Source organism: Berghia stephanieae, chromosome 2, assembly GCF_034508935.2.
Source record: "Berghia stephanieae isolate SIO BIC M18660-M18661 chromosome 2, UCSD_Bste_1.3, whole genome shotgun sequence".
In the NCBI taxonomy this organism is placed as follows: domain Eukaryota; kingdom Metazoa; phylum Mollusca; class Gastropoda; order Nudibranchia; family Aeolidiidae; genus Berghia; species Berghia stephanieae.
The window spans coordinates 92091312-92116024 of NC_088361.1; the positions used below are offsets into that span (position 1 = coordinate 92091312).

At 36.4% G+C, this 24713-nt stretch overlaps 1 protein-coding gene across 4 annotated transcripts in view; it reads right to left on the reverse strand.

Moving 5' to 3' along the window:
• Window positions 1-24713, reverse strand: part of LOC144965849 (ras GTPase-activating-like protein IQGAP1) — an 88611-nt gene that overhangs the window by 41480 nt on the left and 22418 nt on the right. For all 4 annotated transcript variants that reach the window (XR_013644114.1, XR_013644113.1, XM_078901633.1 and 1 more), the window contains exons 3-5: window positions 2602-2758; window positions 1151-1228; window positions 556-632 (exon numbers count right to left, since the gene is read on the reverse strand). Coding sequence is in view for 2 of the 4 variants with exons in the window: in XM_078901633.1 (XP_078757759.1) it covers window positions 556-632; window positions 1151-1228; window positions 2602-2758 (312 nt within the window). In the remaining 2 variants the exon portion in view is untranslated. The remainder of the gene's footprint in view (window positions 1-555; window positions 633-1150; window positions 1229-2601; window positions 2759-24713) is intronic.

The window sequence follows — 24713 nt, forward strand, 5'->3', positions numbered from 1 at the left end:
TTGTATGCAAAAATGTATAAAACTACACAGATTCCAACAAAAGTTAAAGTAATACTAAGCTACTAGAAGCTGTCGACTGTATAAAAAAATAATAAACAAAAAGGAATAATTGGCTTCTAAAAGCAACACAATACCAAACAGAAAAACTGGGGCTCAAAACCCTTCTTCTGCCAATTTCAAAAACAATAAAAACATTAATAAACATCTCTTAAAATCCAGACAGATGGCAGAAAAGTAATTGGCACGTCTTGCCATCTGGTACCAGCCTTTTTTCTTTATACATTGTTGCATAAGGACAACTGCATTTTCATTCTCAAGTGGGTTTGTGATCCCTTAAAGAATCAAGGATTATCTTGAATATTTGGTTTAAACTAAACCTGACAGAAAATGAATAAATCAGCACTCATCACAACGTTTTAACATATTATTGTTAAGATCCTTATAATGTTACAAATTTGGGCTTCGTGGGTTTTAAGAGATTCATTAATAAATTTTTAAAAATATATAATAATAAAAGGTTTAAAAAATCAATACAATCAAGTTAAAAACCCAAACCTCAGAGCATGAACACAATATACAGCCCTCGGCATATTCTTTCGATCATAGATGTCTGTGGTTTCTGGGTAGAATATCTAAAGAAAAACAAGTTAGAAATTAAAATTTGTAAATTGGACATTTTGAAGTCAAAAGTTGTGTTCCGCTCTCGAACCTAAATCTTTTTTCTTTCAATAAAATGGGGGGGGGGGGGGGAATGGGGAGAGGCACAGGTTCAAGTTTAAAATCTAAAAAGGTATGGACATTATGACAGTTTCAGACAAAGCAGAAAAAGAAAAAAGAAAATATCCTCAGAAAAAAAATAAATAAATAAAATAATTAAATATTAAAAAATATCAGCCTTCCTCGCCTGAGATTGTTTTTTTTCTTGATTTTTTATTTTATTTCTGTTCTGTCAAAAACCTGATTCAAGAGATTTTTGTTGGGTTGGTGGTTGTGGCTGTTTAAAATTATTTCATTATAAATTTATTCTTTTATTTGTTACTATGTAACATCAAGAATCTGATTTGATCTACACAGTAGAAGTATTTGATAATTTAATCAATTAACTTATCATAAATGATTAACTTATCAGTATATTATAATAGGTTTTTACCGAGGGCAGTCCTATTTCTTGCATGGCCCGGATCCAATGCATGATGTTATCTGTGTGTCGAAAATGGAGACCTCGACTCTGATACAGAAAAAAAAAAGAATTAGAAAATGAATTACAATTAAATAATTAAATAAATAAAAGAACAAAGGCAGTATTAAGTATTGAATCATCATCATCATCATCATCATCATCATCATCATCATCATCAGCAGCAGCAGCAGCAGCAGCAGCAGTAGTAGTAGTAGTAGTAGTAGTAGTAGTAGTAGTGGTGGTGGTGGTGGTGGTGGTGGCGGTGGGAGTAGTAGTAGAAATGGGAAATTACCTTAAGAGTAATTTAATATTTGCTACATTAAATCAAGCACTTCTGCTCGTTCTCATATGCACATGCAGTGGAATCAGCAATAGGTTAACACTCTAAAACTAAACTTTTGCTTAGGTCAACACCTCTAGTTGGTCTCAAAGATTCAGTTCTCTAGTGGCAGATAAAGTCAACTTTGTTTAAAGTCAACCTATCTATCTCTCTTGTTTTGTTTTTGTTTTTGTTTTTAAGGGTTTTACGGCGCTTGCAACACATTTAGGTTGTATCAGCGCCAGTAAATATGAAGATGATGGGATAGTAAAAAGTTCTTGAATTACAATTAAAGCACCCAAGAAAAAGTAAGACATAGAGGAACTGGGAATAAATAGGGATCAGCTGTAGATTCCAAGATCACACCGCCAATGTACTTAGTTTGAGATCACCTATGTCTCATCCGGACACAAACACAAAATCCAACAAAGAGGAATACACTCAAATGCTTACATTATATATTCAAAATAACAAATAAAATAATACATAACAGAAAGATGATTTACAAGGAAAAAAATATCATCTCCCAAAACAATAACTATGCATTTGACTGTTTCCATCCCAGCTAGGACTCCGGCCAGGGCCAGGACAAAACCAAGTAATCCCATTCCAAGACAAAGGCAGAAAGCATGTTGGAAAACAGATATAAGGGGATAAAAGACACAGTATGTACCCCCCCCCCCCCTGCCCACTATGGGAGGTCAGGAACCCCACCCAGTATCTCTCTTGTTTTCAAACTCACCCACAATCTCTTAGGACAAATTGTTACTTTCATATTTATTGTGCTTCAGAGCCATTAGGCCAATTAAAGCGGAGCTTACCCCAGTCAGATTTAACAGACCCAGCTACCCAACCACTGCTACGTAAGTGGACAGGGGAGGGGTGGGGGGGGGGGGGTCCGGAACAAAATCTCGCCTTCACCTGGGATCGATCTCGATCATTTTGCATGTGAAGGGAGTGCTCTACCAACTGAACTATATGAGCCCCCTTACATATTTAACTTTTATAGACTTTTAAAAAAAATCAATGCAGTTATAATTTCATTTTTATTTCATTTTAATTTTTAAGCCCCCGACCACATAGCATTGGAATGTTTGCTTACCGTGTAACGTGACTGATCTTTGTCGTAGATCTTTTTAATCGGGGCGACAGTTGGGGCAAAGAAGTGCCCGAGCTTGGCAAGAATGACCCCATTTCGAAGGCCTTCTTCCAACTCGGTGGTCGGTGGGATTTCATCCTTGATGCAGGCCTGTATCCATCTGTTTCATGTTCCAAAAGACAAACAAAACACCCAATTGTTTGCAGCCCGTGGATATAGAAAGAAAGAAGGAAAGAAAAAGAAAAAAGGTAATTTCTACAAATTTGACAACATTCTTATCATTACAACACTTAGTCAAGCTAAAAGAAATGTGTTTTGGCATAAAAACAAAGAAAAATAATGGTAAAACATTTAAACATCACCGAAGCTCAAGGAACGAAACTACGTATTCTGACGTGCTGACCAAAAGAATGTTTATTTCTTTTTAGAAGCCATTTATTTTAGTAAGAGTAGCTTTATAATGTGCTTTAAGAGTTGATCAAATGGTAATGACTGTTGGGGCGTTCAGTGCAATTTGAAACAAAATTTAAAACATTAGATGTTTTTATATCCAACACTGATTGAGAATAGCCGATATTACTGTAGTATGTGTACAATTTTAAATAAAAAAGAAAGTTTTGGATTCTCTCTCTCTCTCTCTCTCTCTCTCTCTCTCTCTCTCTCTCTCTCTCTCTCTCTTTTAGATATATATATATATATATATATATATATATATATATATATATATATATATATATATATATTATTTGTGTGTGTGTGTGTTTGGACATAATATAAAGACCTACACACATATGCATGCAAACAAGCGCACAAACACAAACACACACAAACACACGAAGATTGCTATTCAGAGCCGCAGAAATATTCTCACGGTTTTCGTTATTCATCGAGTTAGAGAGAGAGAGAGATGGGGGGTAGGAAGGCGGTCAGAGAGAGAGAGAGAGAGAGAGAGAGAGAGAGAGAGAGAGAGAGAGAGAGAGAGAGAGAGAGAGAGAGATATTTTCCGCCATCAAATTGTATTATCTGATCGTGCGAAAATTGTTGAAATCGACAGCGTAAACAGGGTTGTTGTAATTAAGTCGTTGCCGAGACAAAATTTGAACATGTCGTTCTCCAACGTGACAATCATAATTTTGCCTTACTCTGAAGAAGAAAACAAAAACATATTTAAAATTTTGTCCACAAAATTCGTCCTTCAAATATCAATCGACAAAAATAACCTTCATCTTGGGGAAAAGAAAAATAAACAACAAAAACAAAAACAAAATCAAAAAAAAAAAAAAACAAATTAAAAAAAAACAACAATCAAAAAAACAACAATAAAAACAAACAAACAAACAAAAAAAAAACATAATACAAACAACACACACAAAAAGAACCCTCTCAAACTGGGACTGGGTGTAAAAGGTTTTAAGAATTCTTGTTTTTAATTTTTTTGTACCCCCCCCCCCCCTCCCCAAGAATATGATCGTTTTAATTGTTCGATATTTGAAATTCTAAATACGTGTTTAGTTTTTCCCAGAATACGGCAGAATTATATTTCAGACTAAGACAATAAGTCGACATGATTTAGAATTAAGCAATGCAATTTAATTAATTATTAATGTGTTTATAGAGAGCTTTCATTTCAAACCAAGGATATGTAAATCTTCAATAATATTCCTTAAAAAATCCTAGGATGATAGTCACCAACAGCTGCTGCTTTACTTGATTTCGCTTGGTGATTCGTGACCCTCAGAACCATAGACGCGACCAACTGCCTGAAGCCGGAACTAAATTATCGGGATGAACCTAGGTGAACAATTTATGGGCCTGATTTGACACTGTTGTAATAGGCAATATTTGCGTTGGTTTGAAAGTATTTCCATTACAACAATGATACCATAACAATTTGGGTTATCAGACCTGCAAATAGGTACACGACGGGATGAACCAATCACCAACAAACGAATATAGAGTTAAAATGATCAGAAATGTGAAATTTTAGATTATGGCACAAAACAAACTACGAGTGATCGTGAATTCATTTGTCCCAATAAAACATTAACTTAATCCAAATTTAATATAATTTTTTACAATAAATCCACTTTTCCCAACTAAATCGCTCTGTCGAAATACTTCGTCTAGAAAAAAAAAATCTATTTCCTTATAAAAACGGAAACCTTTTACGAGCGCGCCAAACAAAAAAAAAAAAACAGTTGGGAGGGGGGGGGGGGGGGAGAGAGAGAGACCAAGTACCATACGAAGATCAAGTACGTACTAAGGTGTGAGTACAAGTTGTGACAGAATGTTATCCATGCTTGAGAACATTTTTTACACTCAAAGAGAAAGCTTCAAACAATATCGCAATGTTACACTTTCTCGTACATTGCTATACACACGAGCACGGTTTCCTCGAATTCATTGGGCATGAGAGAGAAAAAAAGTTCGAGAAAACCGTAGTTCGAGAGGAAACCGTGTACAAAAAATGAAAAACATTGAGACATTCGAAAGAGTTCGAGAAAACTGTATTCGAAGAAAGCGTGCTCGAAAGTGCAATTCGTAATAATACTCGTGACGATCGTCGTATCCGTCACAGGATCAGAGAAAAACCAAGTAGATTAAAAGCCGACAACCTATGATAAAGTGTTATCTATCCACTAGTTTCATCGTTAAACAAAAAAGTAGTCCTTCGGAGCCATTAGACCCGAATTTATCCCGGTTTCTATAGCGTGAAACGGACAATAGCACTTGCTTGCTATCCTCTGCATATGACACTAGTCTATCGCAAAGTTCTTCCCGTCAAATCTAACAGACTCAGCTACCCATTCACTGCTGGGTGGACGGTGTCAGAAAAAAAACAACTATTGACTGCACCCGGGATCGAATTTGGTCCCTTTGCGTGCGAAGCGAGTGATCTACCAACTGAGCTATAGGGACCCCCATTTTCTTCGTCAACATTGAAGCAAACAAGCCTGGGATATAAGATGGACTCATATAGACTATTCACTTTCTTTCACTGAAAAGTAAAAATTTTAAAAATTAAAAAAATTCCGAGCAAAGTTTCATTCACACAAAATAGTGGAATTCATGTCAAACCCTCATAAACGTTGAAAACGAATTATCTTTGAATAAAAGAGGTTTACTATAGATATATTGTAAAAAACTACCGTCCAAAAAATTTCTTTATCAAAATCTTTTTGTATATATATATACGTAATGATTGTGCACAAATTGACCTTAATCCCGACAGCATACAATGTAGTAGTATGTAAAAAGAATAAGAATACAGTTCATGTCCGCTTAAAAAGCAGTTACTTTTAACAAATTATACACGACAATAATAGCCAACAACAACAACAAAAAAACCCAAAACAAACAGCCGTCATGACATGTCTTAAATGTCCAGTGTTGTCGTTGGTTTAGGACCCCTTGTAAAGCGCTTTGAGCGCATTTAGTGGATTTTGCGCTATACTTTATTTTTAAAAACCCGTCAAGTTTACCTTATTAGGGAGGCCACGTATTAACCTAGTCGTGCTATTCATAATGAAACGGGATATAAATTAAAAACCTATACGAAATATTCAAATCTGTTTTAGGATATAAGAAACGTAATTCTGTGTTCGCCATTCAATATTATCATGAGGAGAGGTCCAATCGAACGATATTTGAAGGTCGAGTTGTGAGGCCAAAATCATAAATACATGTTTTGTCAGAGTAAGGCCGTACATTTAATGCTATTTTCTAGACGGTTAATGATTAATTCACATCTTCTTCGCTAACTCAAGTGTACTCAACACAGTCATGAGAACAGGCGACTTGATAAGTGCCGGGAATTCGTATTCTTTCACACTTGAGCTCTATATTTCTTCTCCTCTAAACATAGAAGGGCAAAGAACGTGAACATAATAATATTAATAAAAGAAAAATAAACAAAAACAGACCGACGAAGGACAGGAAGACCCCCTTATTCCCTCACTTTATCATTCCCAGTCTTCCCTCCCTACCTCTTCAATGACAAAAAGTGAACAAGAATACGGATGATGATGAACATGAAAATTTTTTAAAACGAATGCGAGGCTTAACAACATTTGTTTGAGCATATCATAATATACATTATAGAATGAAGTTAAAACAATCATCAACACCCCCCCCCCCCCCCCCCCCCTCCCCAAACCCTTTTTTTTAAAATTCTTCTTTTCTTCTTATAGGCTACGGGGCATGATGACATTAATTTCTTTCTGCCATTGCATGTGGTTTTTATTTTAATGGGGTCATGAGGAGAGGGGAGCGAATGTTGATTCTTGAGATACTAATGGATAACAGACTGGAAAACGAGGAAAACTGCACGGGACGAATAAATAACAATAGATGAGCAGAAGACTAAACAGTAAAGTTGCCAAAGTAATCTTTTAGAGTCAACAGGCTCATGAAACTGGGTTTATTCCGGTTTATATAGTGTGAAACGGGCAACGGCAATTGCTGCTTCTGCTACTACCACTACAACAACAACGTCAACTACTACAACAACAACGTCAACTACTACTACTATTACTACTACTACTACTACTACTCCCACTACTACTACTACTACTACTACTACTACTACTACTACTACTACTACTACTACTACTACTGCAACTACCATCGTGATAATCATCGTTTTTATTACTGTTATCATAATAATAATAATAATAATAATAATAATAATAATAATAATAATAATAATAATAATAATAATAATAATAATAATGAATATTATTATTATTGTTATTATTATTATTATTATTATTATTATTATTATTATTATTATTATTATTATTATTATTATTATTATTATTATTATTATCATTATTATTATTATTATTATTATTATTATTATATTATTATTATTATTATTATTATTATTATTATTATTATTATTATTATCATCATCATCATCAATATTATTATATTACTATCATTGACATAATATACAAAAGACACAAGGAGGAGACTAGAGTGGATTGCTCATGGCTCATTTCCTGACACCAATCATGTTGTCAAGAGATGACACACCAGGCAGCAGGCAAAGTGATAAAGGGTGAAAGTATTATACTTCACCACCTCGCCTGCAACGCCTTCCTTATTTCCAAGTATCAACTCATCTCAATTGTGTGTGTGTGTGTGTGTGTGTGTGTGTGTGTGTGTGTGTGTGTGTTGTGTGTGTCACGTGTTAAAGATCCCAAAATATCTACGAATAATATACACGTGTTGTTGTTATTGTTGAGTGTTATAGACGAGGAAGAGGAGGAGGAGAAGGAGGAAGAAGTGGATGGAAGAAGTGTGATAAGAGAAGTTTTAAGAGTTATACCTCATCAAAAGTTTTCCCATCAATATCTTGTTTTTTGGTATTACAAGACATATTATTCTCCCATACTCTGGGGGGAAAAAGTATTTTAAATTTTGGCCAGAAAGCTCGTCCTTTTAAAATATCCCTCACTTAGGCAATATGAGAGTTGTTTTTTGGGGTTTTTTTTTTTTTTTTTTTTTTTTTATACCAAGGTAAGGATCATACTAATCGATCGATATTTGAAGGACGAGTTTTCCAATCAAAATGTTTAAGACGCGTTTTTCCAGAGTACAGCTGTATTCATTAATATTATATCATTCCATAAAATGGCCAATTTCATGTTTTGTCGGTACGCAGTGAGTGTTGTTACGAATTACACACATCGTCTGACATGAGCGAAAAAAAATGTCATCCAAAACTTCCAGAAATTATTTTTTTTTAAATTAGCGCGACTAGATACTCAAAACCATCGTCCCGTCTGAAAATAACGTTTAATTCACACGGTGACATTTAACTCGGTTACTCATAAAGGTCTAAAAAGCCATTAAATGGGCTTAAAAAGTAGAGCCGTTAGAATGACATTAGTAAAAAAAAATTAAAAGCTCTACTGCAACATTTACAAGCCGTTGCACGATCTCAAAGAGATGTCGTTCATTTTTATTCAAACAGACCTTGGTATTTTATTTCCTTTCATCATATGTGCTGATTTATAATATTATTACGTGTCACGTGAAGTCGGAATATCACACAATAACACAATCCTCATTATTTCATGTGTGACACAACGTGTTAAAGCATTGCCTTCGTAAACTTATAGCCTGATACTCACCAAAAAAATTACATCAAAAATACGAGGCCAGACCACGAAAAGAAAACAACTCACGAGTTGTATCCAATAGTTAAAAAATTGAGCTTTTATCTAGCGCAATATACACTAAAAGTGCTCAAAGCGCTTTACAGGGGGAGTCCCTGACCAAAAGCAACAAGTAACATGTAGAACGAAACATAACGCCTATTAGGAGATATTACAATTGTTTTTTCCGACATGTTAACGGCCAGGTACTCATTTTACACATGTGTACCTTAACAGAATGTGAGTAGAGAGCCTTTTCCAAAGATTTAATTATGCGCCGAGCGAGGCTCGAACCCAGGACCTTTCGATCCGAAAGCGTCATACCACAAGACCACATAGCCGCACTTAGCCCATCATCATTATCATCATCAACAATAACAACAACAACAACAACAACAACAACACCAACAACAAAGTCAGTCATTCAGAGCAACTAGGCCCATGGATTCGGAGTTTTATCTCGGTTTTATGGCGTGAAATGAACAATAGCAATTGCTGTGAAACCCTTTGGATAGGACCCTAGTCTATCGCAAAGTACTTTCCGCAAGATCAAATAGATCCGTCAACCCAATCAGTGCTGATCGGACTGTGGGGGGGGGGGGGGGGGGGGGGGTACAGAAATCAATCTCGACTTCCCCCGGGATCAATCTCGGTCCCTTTGTCTGTTAAAAAAGTGCTCTACCAACTGCTCTATCGGATCCCCCCCCCCCCCCCCTTATCTAAATCCAAGTATGAGATTATTGACAATGACTGTAACTTTTAGCAACAGTATCATTCCGATATAATATCGTTTTGAGGCGTTGTTGGTTCACTGACACAGAGAGAGGCGTGACATTATTTGGAGTCATGGAAGCGGGGGGAGGGGTGTGTGTGTAAAGAATTAGAATTTCAATTATAATTTAGTAATATATGCACAGCACTGCAGCCGTGTAGATATAGACACAAAATCATAATTAAATATCACACCTTTCTTTGTCCCTTTCGATCTTGCATTCGTAAACTGAATTATATAGAATGCGATCAGTCCGAAAGATAATTCTTGGAACCGATGAGGCAAGGGTAAGAGATCAATCAACAGATAGACAGATAGATAGATCGATCGATAAAGACAAAACGGAGAGACAAGATATTGAGATATATATATATATATATATATATATATATATATATATATATATATATATATATATATATATATATATATTGATAGACGGATAGATATATAGATAGATATTTTGTTAGACGAATAGATAGATAGATATATAGATAGATAGATAGATAGATAGATAGATAAACAGATAGATAGATAGAAAGATAGATAGACAGACAGACGCACGCAAATTCATATGCAGAGAGAGAGAGAGAGAGAGAGAGAGAGAGAGAGAGAGAGAGAGAGAGAGAGAGAGAGAGAGATTTCTATGTTGCAATCACGCATTCAGAGAAACCGTAACCTTAATAATATTATATTTTATAATCGACAACCAGTCAACACAGAAACAAATAACAATACATCATACAATTCGATGTCAGAGGTCATGATATATTGAGAACAGACATCAGCGTTCAATTTGCCATAACAAACACATTATGCTTACTCCAATGGACCATTGTATGTTTATTGTTGTTCACATCAATTGCTTTGATTGACAGAACAAGACAGACGTGATTTCATTTGAGAGAGAATAAAGGACATTAACAATAAGATATTTTAATGAGCCGTCAAAGCCAAAAGGCCCATGAAGCTGGATTGTTATGCCCGTTTCTGTTGCGTTAACCAGATATAAACATTGTATACACTCCTCTGGATAGGACGCGAGTCTAAAGCATAGTACTTTCTGCCAGACATAACAGACCCAACCAATTTTGAATGCGCTCGGACTCAATGTTTTCCACATTGATCGAGAATAGAGATTGCACACGGAGCCGGCCCTATATATCATATAAATAATAAAAAATAAATAAATAAATAAATAAATAAAAAAAAAAATAATATATATATATATATATATATATATATATATATATATATATATATATATATATATATATATAATATATATATACACACACACACACACACATTAACATAAAAATACAAATTGAAAGTTGTCACCATAATAAGTCTCCACCCAAATAGATCACAACGTGACTCATTCAAGAACATGTCGTCATTGTTAAAAATTTAAATAAGCGCTTCGTAGTGTTTGCTTGTTTCCATAAGCTCGCCTCCACCCGATATCCCTTCAAGAGGTTAAGTAAGGAACGTGTGAACTGAAACATGAGACAACCAACTTTTTCACATATCTCCCCCCCCCCCCCCCCCCCCCCCCTCCCAAACCATTCCCCACCCCTTCTACCATCTATTGTAACTGATTGTGGATAAAAAGTGAAAACTTAAATTTCTGCAAAACTCAACTTGTGGATAAAAGGTGAAAACTTAAATTTCTGCAAAACTCCTTGGTCTCGATCAGAAGAAACTGCAGTTTGTGTGATAAAGTTTAGCAAGATGCAATTTTTTAAAAAGCCTTCAGAGCCATTCGGCCCACAGAGCCGGAGTTTATCCCGGTTTCTATAGCGTGAAACGGACAATAGCAATTATTATTGCTTGTTACCCTTTGGTAAAATACTTTCCATCAGATCAAACAGAGCCAGCTACCCAATCACTGATGTGTGGACAGGGGAGTTTGAAAAAATCTCGAATGCAAACCAGGATCGATCTCAGTCCCTTTACGTATGAAGCGAATGCTCTACCAACTGAGCTATCGGGACCGCTTAAGGTGCAATAGCATGCATGAAAATTGTTGTAAAACCAATTAACCAGTTAACCGCCGTACTCATTAAAAACTCGAATTAAAAAAAAAAAATAGCCAGAAACCCATCCTTCAAATATCGATCAACTTAAATGACCTTCAACTTGGCAAAAACTCCCAAAGCTGGGACTTCGCGAAGACTCATTCGTCTTTAGGTTGTTTTAGGGTTTGTTTGTTTTTTCAGTCATCGTATTTTCTTGTCAAATGGGAAAGCCGAAACGTTTTCATAATCTGCTGTCTTTATTGTTTTTGTTTTCAGTTTTATTTTTTGGAAGTTTAAAAAAAAACTTTCCTAATTTTTACTTTAAACTCTAAGTTCTCTATCCAGATCATTCCACGTCAGATTATTCCGCTCTATACCGCAGAAATGCTTTTGTTACCAAGCGAACGGTTCTATTTGTTTACATTTCAAGATAGCACTACTAGCCGACAAGACGAGCGGCAAATACTTTTCTGCCGCCTCTCTAGATTTTAAGTGGTGTATTAATGTTCTTATTTTTGTTGTTATTGACTGAAGAAGGGTTTTGAGCCCGACGCGTTCGGTATTTGTATTGTGTTCATTTTCGAAGCTGCTTTTTTCATTTGTGTTCATTACTTTATCAGTCCACAGCTTCCTTAGAATCGGAAGGTCCAAGGTTCGAGTCCCGCTCTGAGCGGCGCATAGTTGAGTCATTGGAAAAGGCTCTTTACTCATATTCTCTCACCGTACTCAGGTGTAAAATAAGTACCTGGCCATTAACAGCGCTTTTTATGTATGAAAAAAAAATTGTTTTGCCCAGCAAGCGTCTCGTCTCGTGTTAAGTAATGCTGTTGGCTTGGGACCCCTTATAAAGTGCTTTGAGTACGTTTAGTGGAAAATTCCTCTATACAAAAGCTCGTTCATGTGGGGTTTTTTTCTTCTTATTTACGCGGTGGGTCACAGATAAAGAACTCTCTAATGCGAGTCGAATAAATGATAAAGGCATAGCTTCAAATTCGTATTTTGGTCCTGTTCGCAAGTCCAATAACAATAATCTTAGTAATTAACCAGCTACCTGTCGTACTCAATACTCGTGTTTAAACATTAAGTCGGAAAACTAGTCCTTCAAATATCGATCGATTTAAACGAGTCTCATCTTGGCAAAAACTTCCAAACCTGGGACCTCGTGAGGATCGTCACAGATTCATCTCTGGTAGCTAAACAGTTTATTCTAAAGTCCTAATGGACAGGTGGTCCTGATAGCTCAATTGCTAGAGCACTCGCTTCACGCACAAAGGGACCGAGATCCATCCTGGGTAAAGTCAATATTTTTGTCTGACACACCCCCCTCCCCCTCCCCCTTCTCCCTTGCCCACTCAGTGGTGATTGGATAACTGGGTCTGTTAGACCTGACTAGCGTTCTATCTAAAGGGTAGCAAATAATTGCCGTTGTCCGTTTCACGCTATAGAAGCCGGGATAAACTCCGGCTAATGGGACTAATGGATCTGAAGGACAACGTTTCTTTTCTTTCTTTCTTCCTTTTAAAAAAAAAAAAACAAATGGACAGAGAGACCTTTTTAGGGATTACTCATCCAGAACACGACGCACCCTGGTATACACCGATATATCGACGAAATCCACGACAAGCCTGTTGAGTCAACGGCCCCCTGGATATAATGAGGTGATTAAATGGTTTAACAACTTTCTCTTCCCATTACACGGACATTAAACTGATTTTAAACGAGAATAAAATGCAAACAGTTCTCACAGAGACCGTTAATAATTAGATGCAAAAATTGCACGTAAAATGTTATTACAATGATTTGCTTATGTAGATAGATATGGAGAGAGAGAGAGAGAGAGAGAGAGAGAGAGAGAGAGAGAGAGAGAGAGAGAGAGAGAGAGACTAATAACTAAACGAATTGATCTTTTGTTACACAATCGGGTGAATATGATGATGAGGATGATGATGATGATGATGATGATGATGATGATGATGAAGATGACGGGACTGATAATTTAATGATGATGGTAACGATTTTGATGATGATGATAATGATGATGATGATGATGATGATGATGATGATAATGATGATTATGATGACCATGATGATGGCGATGGCTATGATGATGGTGATGGCTATAATGATTATGATGATGATGATGATGATGATGATGATGATGATGATGATGATGATGATGACGATGATGAAGTTGCTGTTGCGATGAAGAGGAAAAGGAACGGGAAGAGGAGGACCTGTAAGAGGATGAGGACAATGAGGAGGAGAGGTGAAGAGGAATGGAATAAAAAGAAACAGGAAGGGGGGGGGGGGGGGGTCATGTCGTTACATTAATTAAAGTATGGTTACATGCTTTTGCTTGGGGTAAGGTGTTATGTTGTTTTTTAAAATGACATTTTGAGAAAATTAAACTAGTAACTCTCTTTCGATAATGCTAAGGACAAAACCTGTTGCCAACATACATAAATGGACAAATAAACTTTGTATTATCTCGTGTGGCTATGTGGCCTGGTGTTATGACACTCGTCTTCGGATTGTGGGTTCCTACTAATGCGCCCTTGAAAAAGGCTCTTTACTCACCGTACTCGGGTGTAAAACACGTACCTGGCCGTTAACAGCGTTGTCTCTGTCGAAAAAGATGAAATATCGCCTGACAGTCGTCATGTCTCGTTCTACACGTTAAGTGTTGCTGTTGGCTAGGGACCCCTTGTAAAGGGCTTTGAGCATGTTTAGTGGATATTGTGTTTTACAAAAAGATCAAGTTAAAAAAAAATAATTATATATCTTATCTGAAAATTATATCTTTTGAAATGATGCGTCATCCGAGGTGTCAATCTTTGAAGCTCTCTCGTTTGAAAATTTTCTTTGATTATCTACACGATGTGAACACAATATAAACGTAAAATGAAGATTATTTATTACATGGCAATGTCGCCCTGATTGCAGTAAAGGTAATTGGAGCTTTGTTGACTAGTAAACACATTCATAAATCCCTTGCAAAGGTAAGCTAAGTTGTCGTTCAGAGCCGTTGGGGACATGGAGCCGGAGTTTATCCGAGTTTCTATCAGGCCTGTAAATGCGCATTTATTGTCCAAAAAAAAAAAGTCTGAAAATATTTTCGGTCGTTATGTTCATAACAAAAAAAAAAAACCCAAAAAAAAAAAACAAAAACAATTAGACCGATTATATAGCGTAATATCCACTAAATGTGCTCAAAGCGCTTTACAAAGGGTCTCTGACCAACAGCAACACGTAACATGTAGAACAAGACATAACGCCTGTTAGGCGATATTACATTTTTTTCCGACAGAGACAACGCTGTTGACAGCCAGGTATCCATTTTACACCTGAGTACGGTGAGAGAATGTGGGTAAAGAGTCTTTTCCAAGGATTCAACTATGCGCCGAGCGGGGCTCAAATCCAGGTCCTTACGAGTGTCATACCACAAGACCACATAGCCGTAAGTAATACAAACTCTACTGATTATAGATATGATGTACCTACAAATGTTTGAAGATAATCAAAATTAACATCTATGGCCTTGATATCCGCACTACGATCCATGCTGTATAGGGCTCGTGAATTCTTAAAAAATCTTGAAAGGTAATCCGTAACAATAAACTGACGAAAATATTTTTTTCTCAGACTTTATGGTCTATCTTGGACAGGGAAACCAAAACCATAACAACGCAGTCGAAAGAAAGAAAGAAAGAAGAGCCGGCATCGTAAATTTAGTAAATGCATGATTCACAATTCAACTTTTCAGCCTTTCAGGCAGAAATTTGGTCTCCCCTCCGAATAACAAAGCTAGATAACGAGCAGCGAGCGGAATTCGGACCTGTGACCTCGGATGACGAAATCTATAAAGTGAAACGACCGATAGCAATTGCTTTCTATCCTTTGGATAATACGCTAGTCTATCGAAAAATACTTTCCGTCAGACGAAAAATCAAATTGATTTACAACACGGCAATGTCGCCCTGATTGTAGTAGTAACGGTAATTGGACCTCATTTGTTTATGATTAAACACATTCATAAATCCCATACACGGGGAATGTAAGGTAATCTACTGTACGTGACAATAAGGCCTTGGTCTATAACATCAGATCAATATATTATTACTACAATCGTACGTTTCTTTTAAAAAGGGGTCAGGACTCATATATGTTGTCAAAAATAGCCTACAACCACTGACTGCCCTTAAGAGAACGTCGAGGTTTCATAGAAGAAGAAGAAGAAGAAGAAGAAGAAGAAGAAGAAGAAGAAGAAGAAGAAGAAGAAGAAGAAGAAGAAGAAGAAGAAGAAGAAGAAGGGAGGAGAAGAAGGGAGGAGGAGAAGGGAGGAGGAGGAGGGGAAGAGGAAGAGGCGGCGGAAGAAGAGGCGGCGGAAGAAGAAGAAAGTGAGAAGGATGAACAAGAGGTGGAGGAGGAGCATCATAAAATCCTTAATTTTCAACTATAAGGTCGTTTTCGGGGTTACTTGGCTAGAAAAAGAATCAAATTTGTTTAAATATTGCTAATTTTGTTAATTCTTATAAGAGAGGTAAGTCAAAGCTTATGCCTAGTTATCTTTTGGAACTCAGCTGTGGTTTTCAAGCGATATATCTAATACTTGCAACATTTAATCCGTGATACCAGATATCAATATCGGGCACTTTAATATATCATTCACACACAAAAAAAAAAGAAAAGAAAAGAGAAGTAGAAGAAGAAAGAATGAAAGAAAGAAGAGGGGGAAAATTCAAGCTTAAGCAAAGAAGTAATTTGTATAATATGAACAATGATATAACGCTGACGTCATAATATTATAAAATGTTGGTTGTCACAGCATACTTTCAGAAACACAACAATACGGTCAGTTATTTATTCCATTTTTTTACGGGGGAGGAAAGAGTGGACATGGAGTTAAGTTAGTTGTCCTTCAGAACCATTTGGCTCCTGGAGCCGGAGTTTATCCCAGCTTCTATAACGTGAGACGGCCTATAGCCATTGCTTACTACCCCTTGGATAACGCGCTAGTCTATCGTAAAGATATAACAGATCCAGCAACCTAATCCCTCCAGGACATGTAGTTAAATAAGTTGTCCTTCAGAGCCATTTGGCACACTTGGAGCAGGAGTTTATCCCAGTTTCTACAACGTGAAACGGTCTATACCAATTGCTTGTACCCTTTGGATTACAAACTAGTCTATCGTAAAGTACTTTCCGCCAGATCTAATAGACCCAACTAATCAATTACAGAGGACAGGGGGATTAGAAAAAGTCTTGAACTTCACCGAATTCAGTCCCTTTGCGTGTGGAGTGAGTGCTCAAGAAAACTGAACAATCGGGAGCCGCGGTTGGTAATACGTATTTCGTAATATCCGGTATTTTGATTTTTTTTTTTAAATTTTACCTAAAAGAAGTTTAATTTGAACTTTTTAAAAAACACTTGCGTAAAACCGTCTAAAATTTCTATTTGGAAGTATCTGGGCGTGGTGATATTTACATTGAATTAACCGCAGCCTGGCAAATACGCGCGATCTCTGGCCTGACTGGCAATGAAATATTTTCACCACCGATTAAAGTGATACTCTTCTGCTGACTGTAGAAATTCTAGAACAATTATGACCCGGTGTCTCGAAGCGGGATGAAACAGGTGGTGGAAATTTATTTCATAGCTACGAATATGAAAATTTAAGTTAATTATTGATGCTTTCACCTGGATACTGGTCATGTGACCCCTCGTTGCTATACCCGGCAATCTATTGCCTTTGAAGTGGATGTCTTTTTAAAATTATATTCTTATAATATGAGTCATGTTATTAAATCGACATGCAATGCAGATACTTTTGAAAATTTCCATTCAGGATCAATAAAGTATATCTTATCTTTAAAAAATTACCCCAGTTGTATAATTTAATTATGACTAGTCAAATAAGTATTCCAGGTTTCCTTTTCGATTTGCAAATTTAAAATAAGAGTATATTTTGCCTCTAAAATCAACCGATAACCGTGAGCCGAAAAACAAAAACAAAAACACAAACAAGAAAATCAAACAACAAACAAAAAAAACAAAAAACAAAACAAAACAAACAAAAAACAAAAACAAAAAAACAAAACAAAACAAAGCAAAGATAAAACAAAAAATATAAACCCAGTGCCTCATAATTTAAAAATGAACGCATGTGCATTAGGGAATAATATTACCATCACGTAAAATTAACAATATCAAAATAATATAGTAGATGCTTCAATAAAATAATAAGCGTTCGAGATGTTGACGGAGCTGAAAAGAATCCCTCCAGACGTGTCGAGGTGCTTATAGATACTACATACTACTAAAGTCACCGGATACGACCCGTCGAATGCTTAAGGACCAAGCGCTCTTTTCTACGTGACATATTAAGAGTACTGAAATAATATACAGGACAGTGTCAGAAAGAAAAAAGAAAAAGAAAACTAGATTCAATCATTGTTACAAGAGTCAAAATAAATAAATAAATTAAATTAATGAATAAATACGAGGCTGCGTCACGGCCAATGAGCTTCACGACAGTTCGTTTATACCCGGAACACACTCATTTCTATCTTTTTTTTGTTTTTGTTTTTTTAATAATTCTCTCATTTCATGGAGAACAATTCACCCTTTGTGAATTTACATTTTTACAACATCCAGGACTGCCTACATCCACACGCGAGTTAAGTGAAGTAATTAATGATGAGCATTGCGTCTTACCCGATGACGCAACACCGGGGTCAGTGACTTGCCATAAGTATTAAATGTTGTCACGATAACCCACCCAACAAGCCACTAACTGCGCTCAACACCGCTGGGCTTCCTTTACAAGGCGGCAAGATATCGCACTGTTCCGTCATCAACGCCATGGACAAGCGCTCCAAAGTCACTTGAAATCGTGTCGGTACGTGTTACCTATCGCATGGCCAAAAAAATATATTATTTAATCCATCCGCAACCACTAGACTATGCTATTTCAGGCCCTTAGCCCTGAGTGGCTGACATTGCCATCAATTACAACACGCAAGGTAATTGCATCTCTGTGTGCGTCGTTGCCAAAGCTACACACGTGTGTCAGGTGTCAGTGTCATAAAATTGATAAAAACCCTTATTTATTTATTGACACAAAAAGTATTTTTTATGAGGCAAATATTGATCAAGTTAATGATAGATACAGCCGATAATGAGGAAATAAATGGGTCACTTTATACTAATGTGGAATTATGGGATGTTTTGGACCCGCATTTGAAACGGAAAACTGGAACAATAGCGACTGGAATGACGTCAACAAAATGAAAATAGAAGTTTTTAAGTTTAAGGATGGCAAATTACGTGTGTGCAAAATAAAAAAAAATTAAAAAAGCAATTGATAGAAAACGCATTACTTTAACACGTTGAAATATATTGAATTTGAATACATTTTTATTTCTTTTGTTGTATCTTAATGAAATAAATGTTTTGTTTGTTTTTGTTTTTAATGGTTTTACGGCGCTTGCGCCAGTAAAAATGAAGAAAATACAAGACAATTAAAGCAGCCAAGTAAAGGTGAAACAAGGGGGAATTGGTTCAAATAGTAAAAAGATGTAGATTCAAAGTACTTGGTTTGATATCACCTAAAAGTCTCATCCAGACATAAGCACATGTCCCCACTCACAAATGTTTACAAATCATATGAAAACAAAACATAATACAGTGCATTAGAGAGATGATTTACAAGACAAAAAAATGTCATCTCCCAAAACTCTAACTACACATTTGACTGTTTAACTCCCAGCTGGGGTATCCAGCCAGGGCCAGGACAAAACCAAATAACCTCATCCAACGACAAAGACAGAAAATATGTTGGAAAACAGATATAGGGGGATAGAAGACACAGTAAGTGCCTCCCTGCCCACTATGTGAGGTCAGGAACACTAGCCAGGTATCTTGATACATGTTCTGTTTTCAGATTTAATGTGTGATAAAACTTATAATATTTTTTTGTGAACGAATTCTGACGCGTGTTATTCACTATAATCCACTTGAGTTATTTCGGCACACATGCTTTACAGTGGTATTATATTCTATTCAAATTTCTTGAAAGCCCTGATCGAATTATTCGGTCTATTTTTGCTCTGCGTAAGATAAAATACTCACAACATCCGCCGGATAAAATTTAACATACCAACACACAAAAACTGTGTGTAACCTTGAACATTTATAGTTTGATTGATATAATTTACAGACAACTTATCACCAACAGGCTATCTGAAAATAAAATTTAAAAAAAAAAATCCCTTTATTCATCCCCATGGGGAAATTTGTCTTTAGGGTCTATTCCAAGGGAAGACAAATAACCCAGTCGTCAGCCGCAGAGCAGCATCGCAGATTGAGCAAGGGCGAGGTGACTCAACGCAGCGGCGGGTGATTGAACTCGGTATCTTTCGGGTAGGAAGCAAAGACCGTACCACTGAGCCACGCTGACCCTATAATAACAAAGACCCGACTGACACCATCAACGTTAAACCGACATTATGCTGAAAGAACCCCCCCCCCCCCCCAAAAAAAAAAAAAAAAAATAAAAACAAAAACAAACAAACAAAACAAACCAACAACTTGTTTTTCATTCAGATGTCTAAAATTTCGTTCAATATTGCTACAATCGATGGCACGGCGTTGAAAAATGTAAGCGTCTAGGTATGTTCAGCGCTAAATAAGTTCTTGTTTTTATCATTATTATATATACGTTTTTATTTTTATCGTTTTCCTAAATTCGATCACATTAATGTCATATATAAGACATAAAGCACATAGATAGGTGGGAATGATCATCGTGGCTCTATATTATTGCATTGAAGATTGACAAATCATATTTTAGTAATGATGAAGTCAATATCTGTCTGATATTTATGGGCATGTCATAATATTTCTACCTTGCTGTCTGCGTGGGCTGAGGTTGAAATTATTTGACTCGTGACATAGTCGTTAAACTTGCGTGGTTACGCCCTTGTGTGCGACAATGACAAGACGGGGACGGGTAATAAAATGCATTTGCATAGCGCATCACTCATCTCTGAGAAAGATCGCTCTCATTGATGCGGTTACAAGATATTCTGACCGTCAGATGAAACGGACCAACACACAAAACTATGTGTAACCATAAACGTTTATATATATATATATATATATATATATATATATATATATATATATATATATATATATATATATATATATATATATATATTGGTGAGAACCAATCACCCAACCGATGGACTAAAACCAAAACAAAAACAAACAAAAAATAAAATAAAGGGGCTGAATGACGTCAATGTCATTCGTTCTTCATATGCCGATCAGCCCGTGACCTTCGTTAACTTACTGATGCTATGCGTTTAGGTAAAATACTCGCAACATCCGCAAGTCAGATATAACAAATGTACAAAAACTATATGCAAACTTAAACGTTTATTGTCTAACTGATAGAATTTAGTAAGAATTAAACATTAAAACGACTGTCTATAAGCTATATCAAAAAGCTGAGCGACGTGACTTTCGTTCCGTTTATTGTGATACTGAGCCATAAACTAACACCATTCCACACCACACAAGGATTTCATCTATTTGTCCGAGCTGGCTTAAGGGTGTGTGATCCCGCGTTTTGATTGGTAAAAAAATCAACTGGTTACTTCAACGATGTTACGGTGCAATTCTACACATTACAACGCGATTAATGCTACGAAACAAGAGAGAGAGAGAGAGAGAGAGAGAGAGAGAGAGAGAGAGAGAGAGAGAGAGAGAGAGAGAGAGAGAGAGTGTGTGAGAGAGAGTGAGAGAGAGAGTGAGAGAGAGAGAGAGAGAGAGAGAGAGAGAGAGAAGGGTTGGGAGGGGGGGGGGGGGGCATCCGATACAGTTAGTAGACATAAACATAAACCAAAGTAGGTTTTGTTCCTGATCATTGAGCGATTCAGTTTATTGCGATTTATCATAATATAACCTCCGGGAATGGATCAAATCACTTGCAATTTCGTAGGATACCATCCCTTGAAAGAGGGGACAATCCAATAATATTCAAATCAGAGTGACAGGGCTGCTATAACTATTACTATTACCTCCAGCCAAGATAGATCTTATTACAGGCAACAATACCACTCGCATTAGCATGACAAAAAGGGAGAAGAGTGAACGATACATAGATAGATAGCGTCGGAATGCGGCAATCGTAATATGAATAACTATAAAGTGTGTCTTGGCAGAATGACACCACTGTTACGCAAATATATAAGTGGAGAGCGAGTGAGCCTCTTTACCTAAGTTTATGGATCACGCTTGACTCATTTACGTTCAGCTCATAAATTATGAGTCTTGGTGTAATACTATAAACAAGCAACAAAAAACAAAAAAAAATAATAAATAAAAATAAACAACAACAACAAAAAAAAACAAACAAACAAACAAACAAACAATCTACCTTAAAATTACTTAAAATTAGTCTTTATGGTTTTGTGATATGTGATACGACAACAGGGAGCAAAATTGTGATGTCAAAAAACTGGTTGCATTCTCATTGATTGGCGCTTGTAAAAATGGAGGGGGTTACTTTCAGAGACGAAAACCGATTCTGAATTGAAACATCCAATGGACAAGTCAGAAGATGGAGATCGGCCGGTAAACAATTTGCAGATGACAGTATAATGGAAAGAGACACCCGGGAATGTACCAGCGTCATGATTTGGGGGTGTCATTAATCTTCCAAAACATTGGTCTTGGACGTGAAAATAGAGTCATTATACAGCAATATATTGACCAGGTCTCACTGCTGCACCTTGTGCCATTTCTTAAAGGCAAGAAAATGTTTTTTTCCAACTAAATAATGTTCGGGCACGACAAATGCAACAAAGCATTTTCTAGAGATAAAAAACGTCCGACTGTTGCAGCATCCGACTTGTTCGTCAATAAAATACACGTGGGACAATATCCAAAGGCGCACATAGGATGGAACAAAAGCCGAGTACAGCTGCCCAACTCGCTGCAGCCATTGACCATGCACCAAAGAGAAATTAAACAAATTGGTTAACTCAATGCACCTCAAACGCTGTAATTCAAGCACGCTGAGCCAACACACATGTATTGGCATTTAGTTGGTTTATTTATTTAGGCTTTTTTAAAACATCAAATCTTTTCAAAAATTTGTGATTGAATAAGATTAAATTATCGCCCCCCCCCCCCCCCCCCCCCTTTACCTGGCCGTTAACAGCGTTGTCTCTGTCGGGAAGAAAAATATGTAATATCGCCTAACAGGCGTCGTGTCTCGTTCTGCATGTTACGTGTTGCTGTTTGTCAGGGACCCCATGTAAAGCGCTTTGAACATGTTAAGTGGATATAGCGCTATATAAAAGCTCAATGGTTGTTTTTTTTGTTTTGTTTTTTTTTTTGGTTTAAAAAAAAAGTGTTTGAATCAGTTTGAAGAATAAAATCACAATGAAAATCGACATCCATTGAAACTGATATTCTAGCATTAATCTTGCTGGCCAGTATAACTAGATAAAGCTGGGAGACGAGTCTTATTGAATTTAACAATGGTCCAAGTCGTGTTTTATCATTCACTCCGGGATCAGCTCGAAGGATACGATCAGCTGGGGACAGCAAGGGTAAGTCAAACACATTTAACTCAAAATAGACCGGTCTCGTCGAGGAAAGTCGAACGGAGAAGAGAGAATGTTTAACTAATATTATAATTGCGAAGTTACTTTTAACTTTGTTTTGTCTGTCTTGTTGTTTTCACATTAGACAGTAGGCCGATAGAAGGAACGAAGAAGACGTCACTTAGCTCTTTGTTATTATATTTAGACATCTTGTTAGTTGATGCGTTCTCACTAAATTATATTAATAGACATTTACTAAATTATATTAATCAGACTATAAACGTTAAAGGTTACACACAGCTGTGTGCTGGTATGATAAATTAGGCTGGCGAATGTTGTGGGTAGTTTACCGAACGCATAGCATTAAAAGGTGTGTGAATGACTGTGGAAAATAATAAATCAATTAAGTTACTATAATGGCATCCGTGTGACATGAATTGTTGCTATCTCTTTTTTTAAATGTATTCCTCAACCTGTTGTTGTTTGTTTTCCTTTTTCTTCGTAAGATTTGACTTACTTTACAAGTATGAAAAGCATCAGCTTATTGCATGATTACGTTTATTTGAATAATCCATCAATCAAAGCCGATTGATAATACAAAGAATCAATACAACACAAGCGTTTGGTATGTTTACCAAACCAAGTTGGTCAAGCGTGTAAATTATGTTGATCGCTAGTCAAAACGACCCCGGGGAGTTTGAAAAGCAGGACCTAGATATTCTAGGAGCTGGACATACCACATACTGTGTAAAATACTATGTTGAACTCTCCAAAGCAACAGAAGTAATAGTCGTAGTCGTCGAAGTCGTTGTCGTCGTCGTTGAAGTAGTAGTAGTAATAATAATAATAATAATAATAATAATAATAATAATAATAATAATAATAATAGTAGTAGTAGTAGTAGTAGTAGTAGTAGTAGTAGTAGTAGTAGTAGTAGTAGTAGTAGTAGTAGTAGTAGTAGTAGTAGTAGTAGTAGCTATCGCCACTGGACTTTGTTGTTTGTGGTCGGATTGATGATAAAGATTTTTAACACTTCAGACATTCTATAACATAACAGTGATGTTATCAAATTCTCTTTGGAGTGAAGTCATGGGGAAGGAAGCAATTGAAAAAAAAATAGGAAGAAAGAAAAGAAAATGAAAAACAACAACAGAGAAGAGAATGAGAATGTCAGGTGACCCGAAAGGAAATATTATAGTGAAGACGATGATGATTCGTAAAGATTGGGAATTAATGACATGATGTGTTAATAATAGTGAGACTTAATTTATTATTTATTTTTTAAAAAAAGCTATACTGTTAAAACGGCTGAGGAATTGTAAATGAAGGAGTTTGGGCTCTTGCTGTTAGTGTTAGGTTACGATTAGCTTTGTTGGTAGAGCAAAGAGCCCAAGCTCAATCCCGAGTGAAGTCGATTTTTCTAAACCTCCTGTCCACCCAGCAGTGATCGGTTAGCTGAGTCTGTTAGATCTGGCGGAAAGTACTTAGCGATAGACTAGCGCCCTATCAAAAGGGTAGCAAAAATTGCTACTGTCCGTA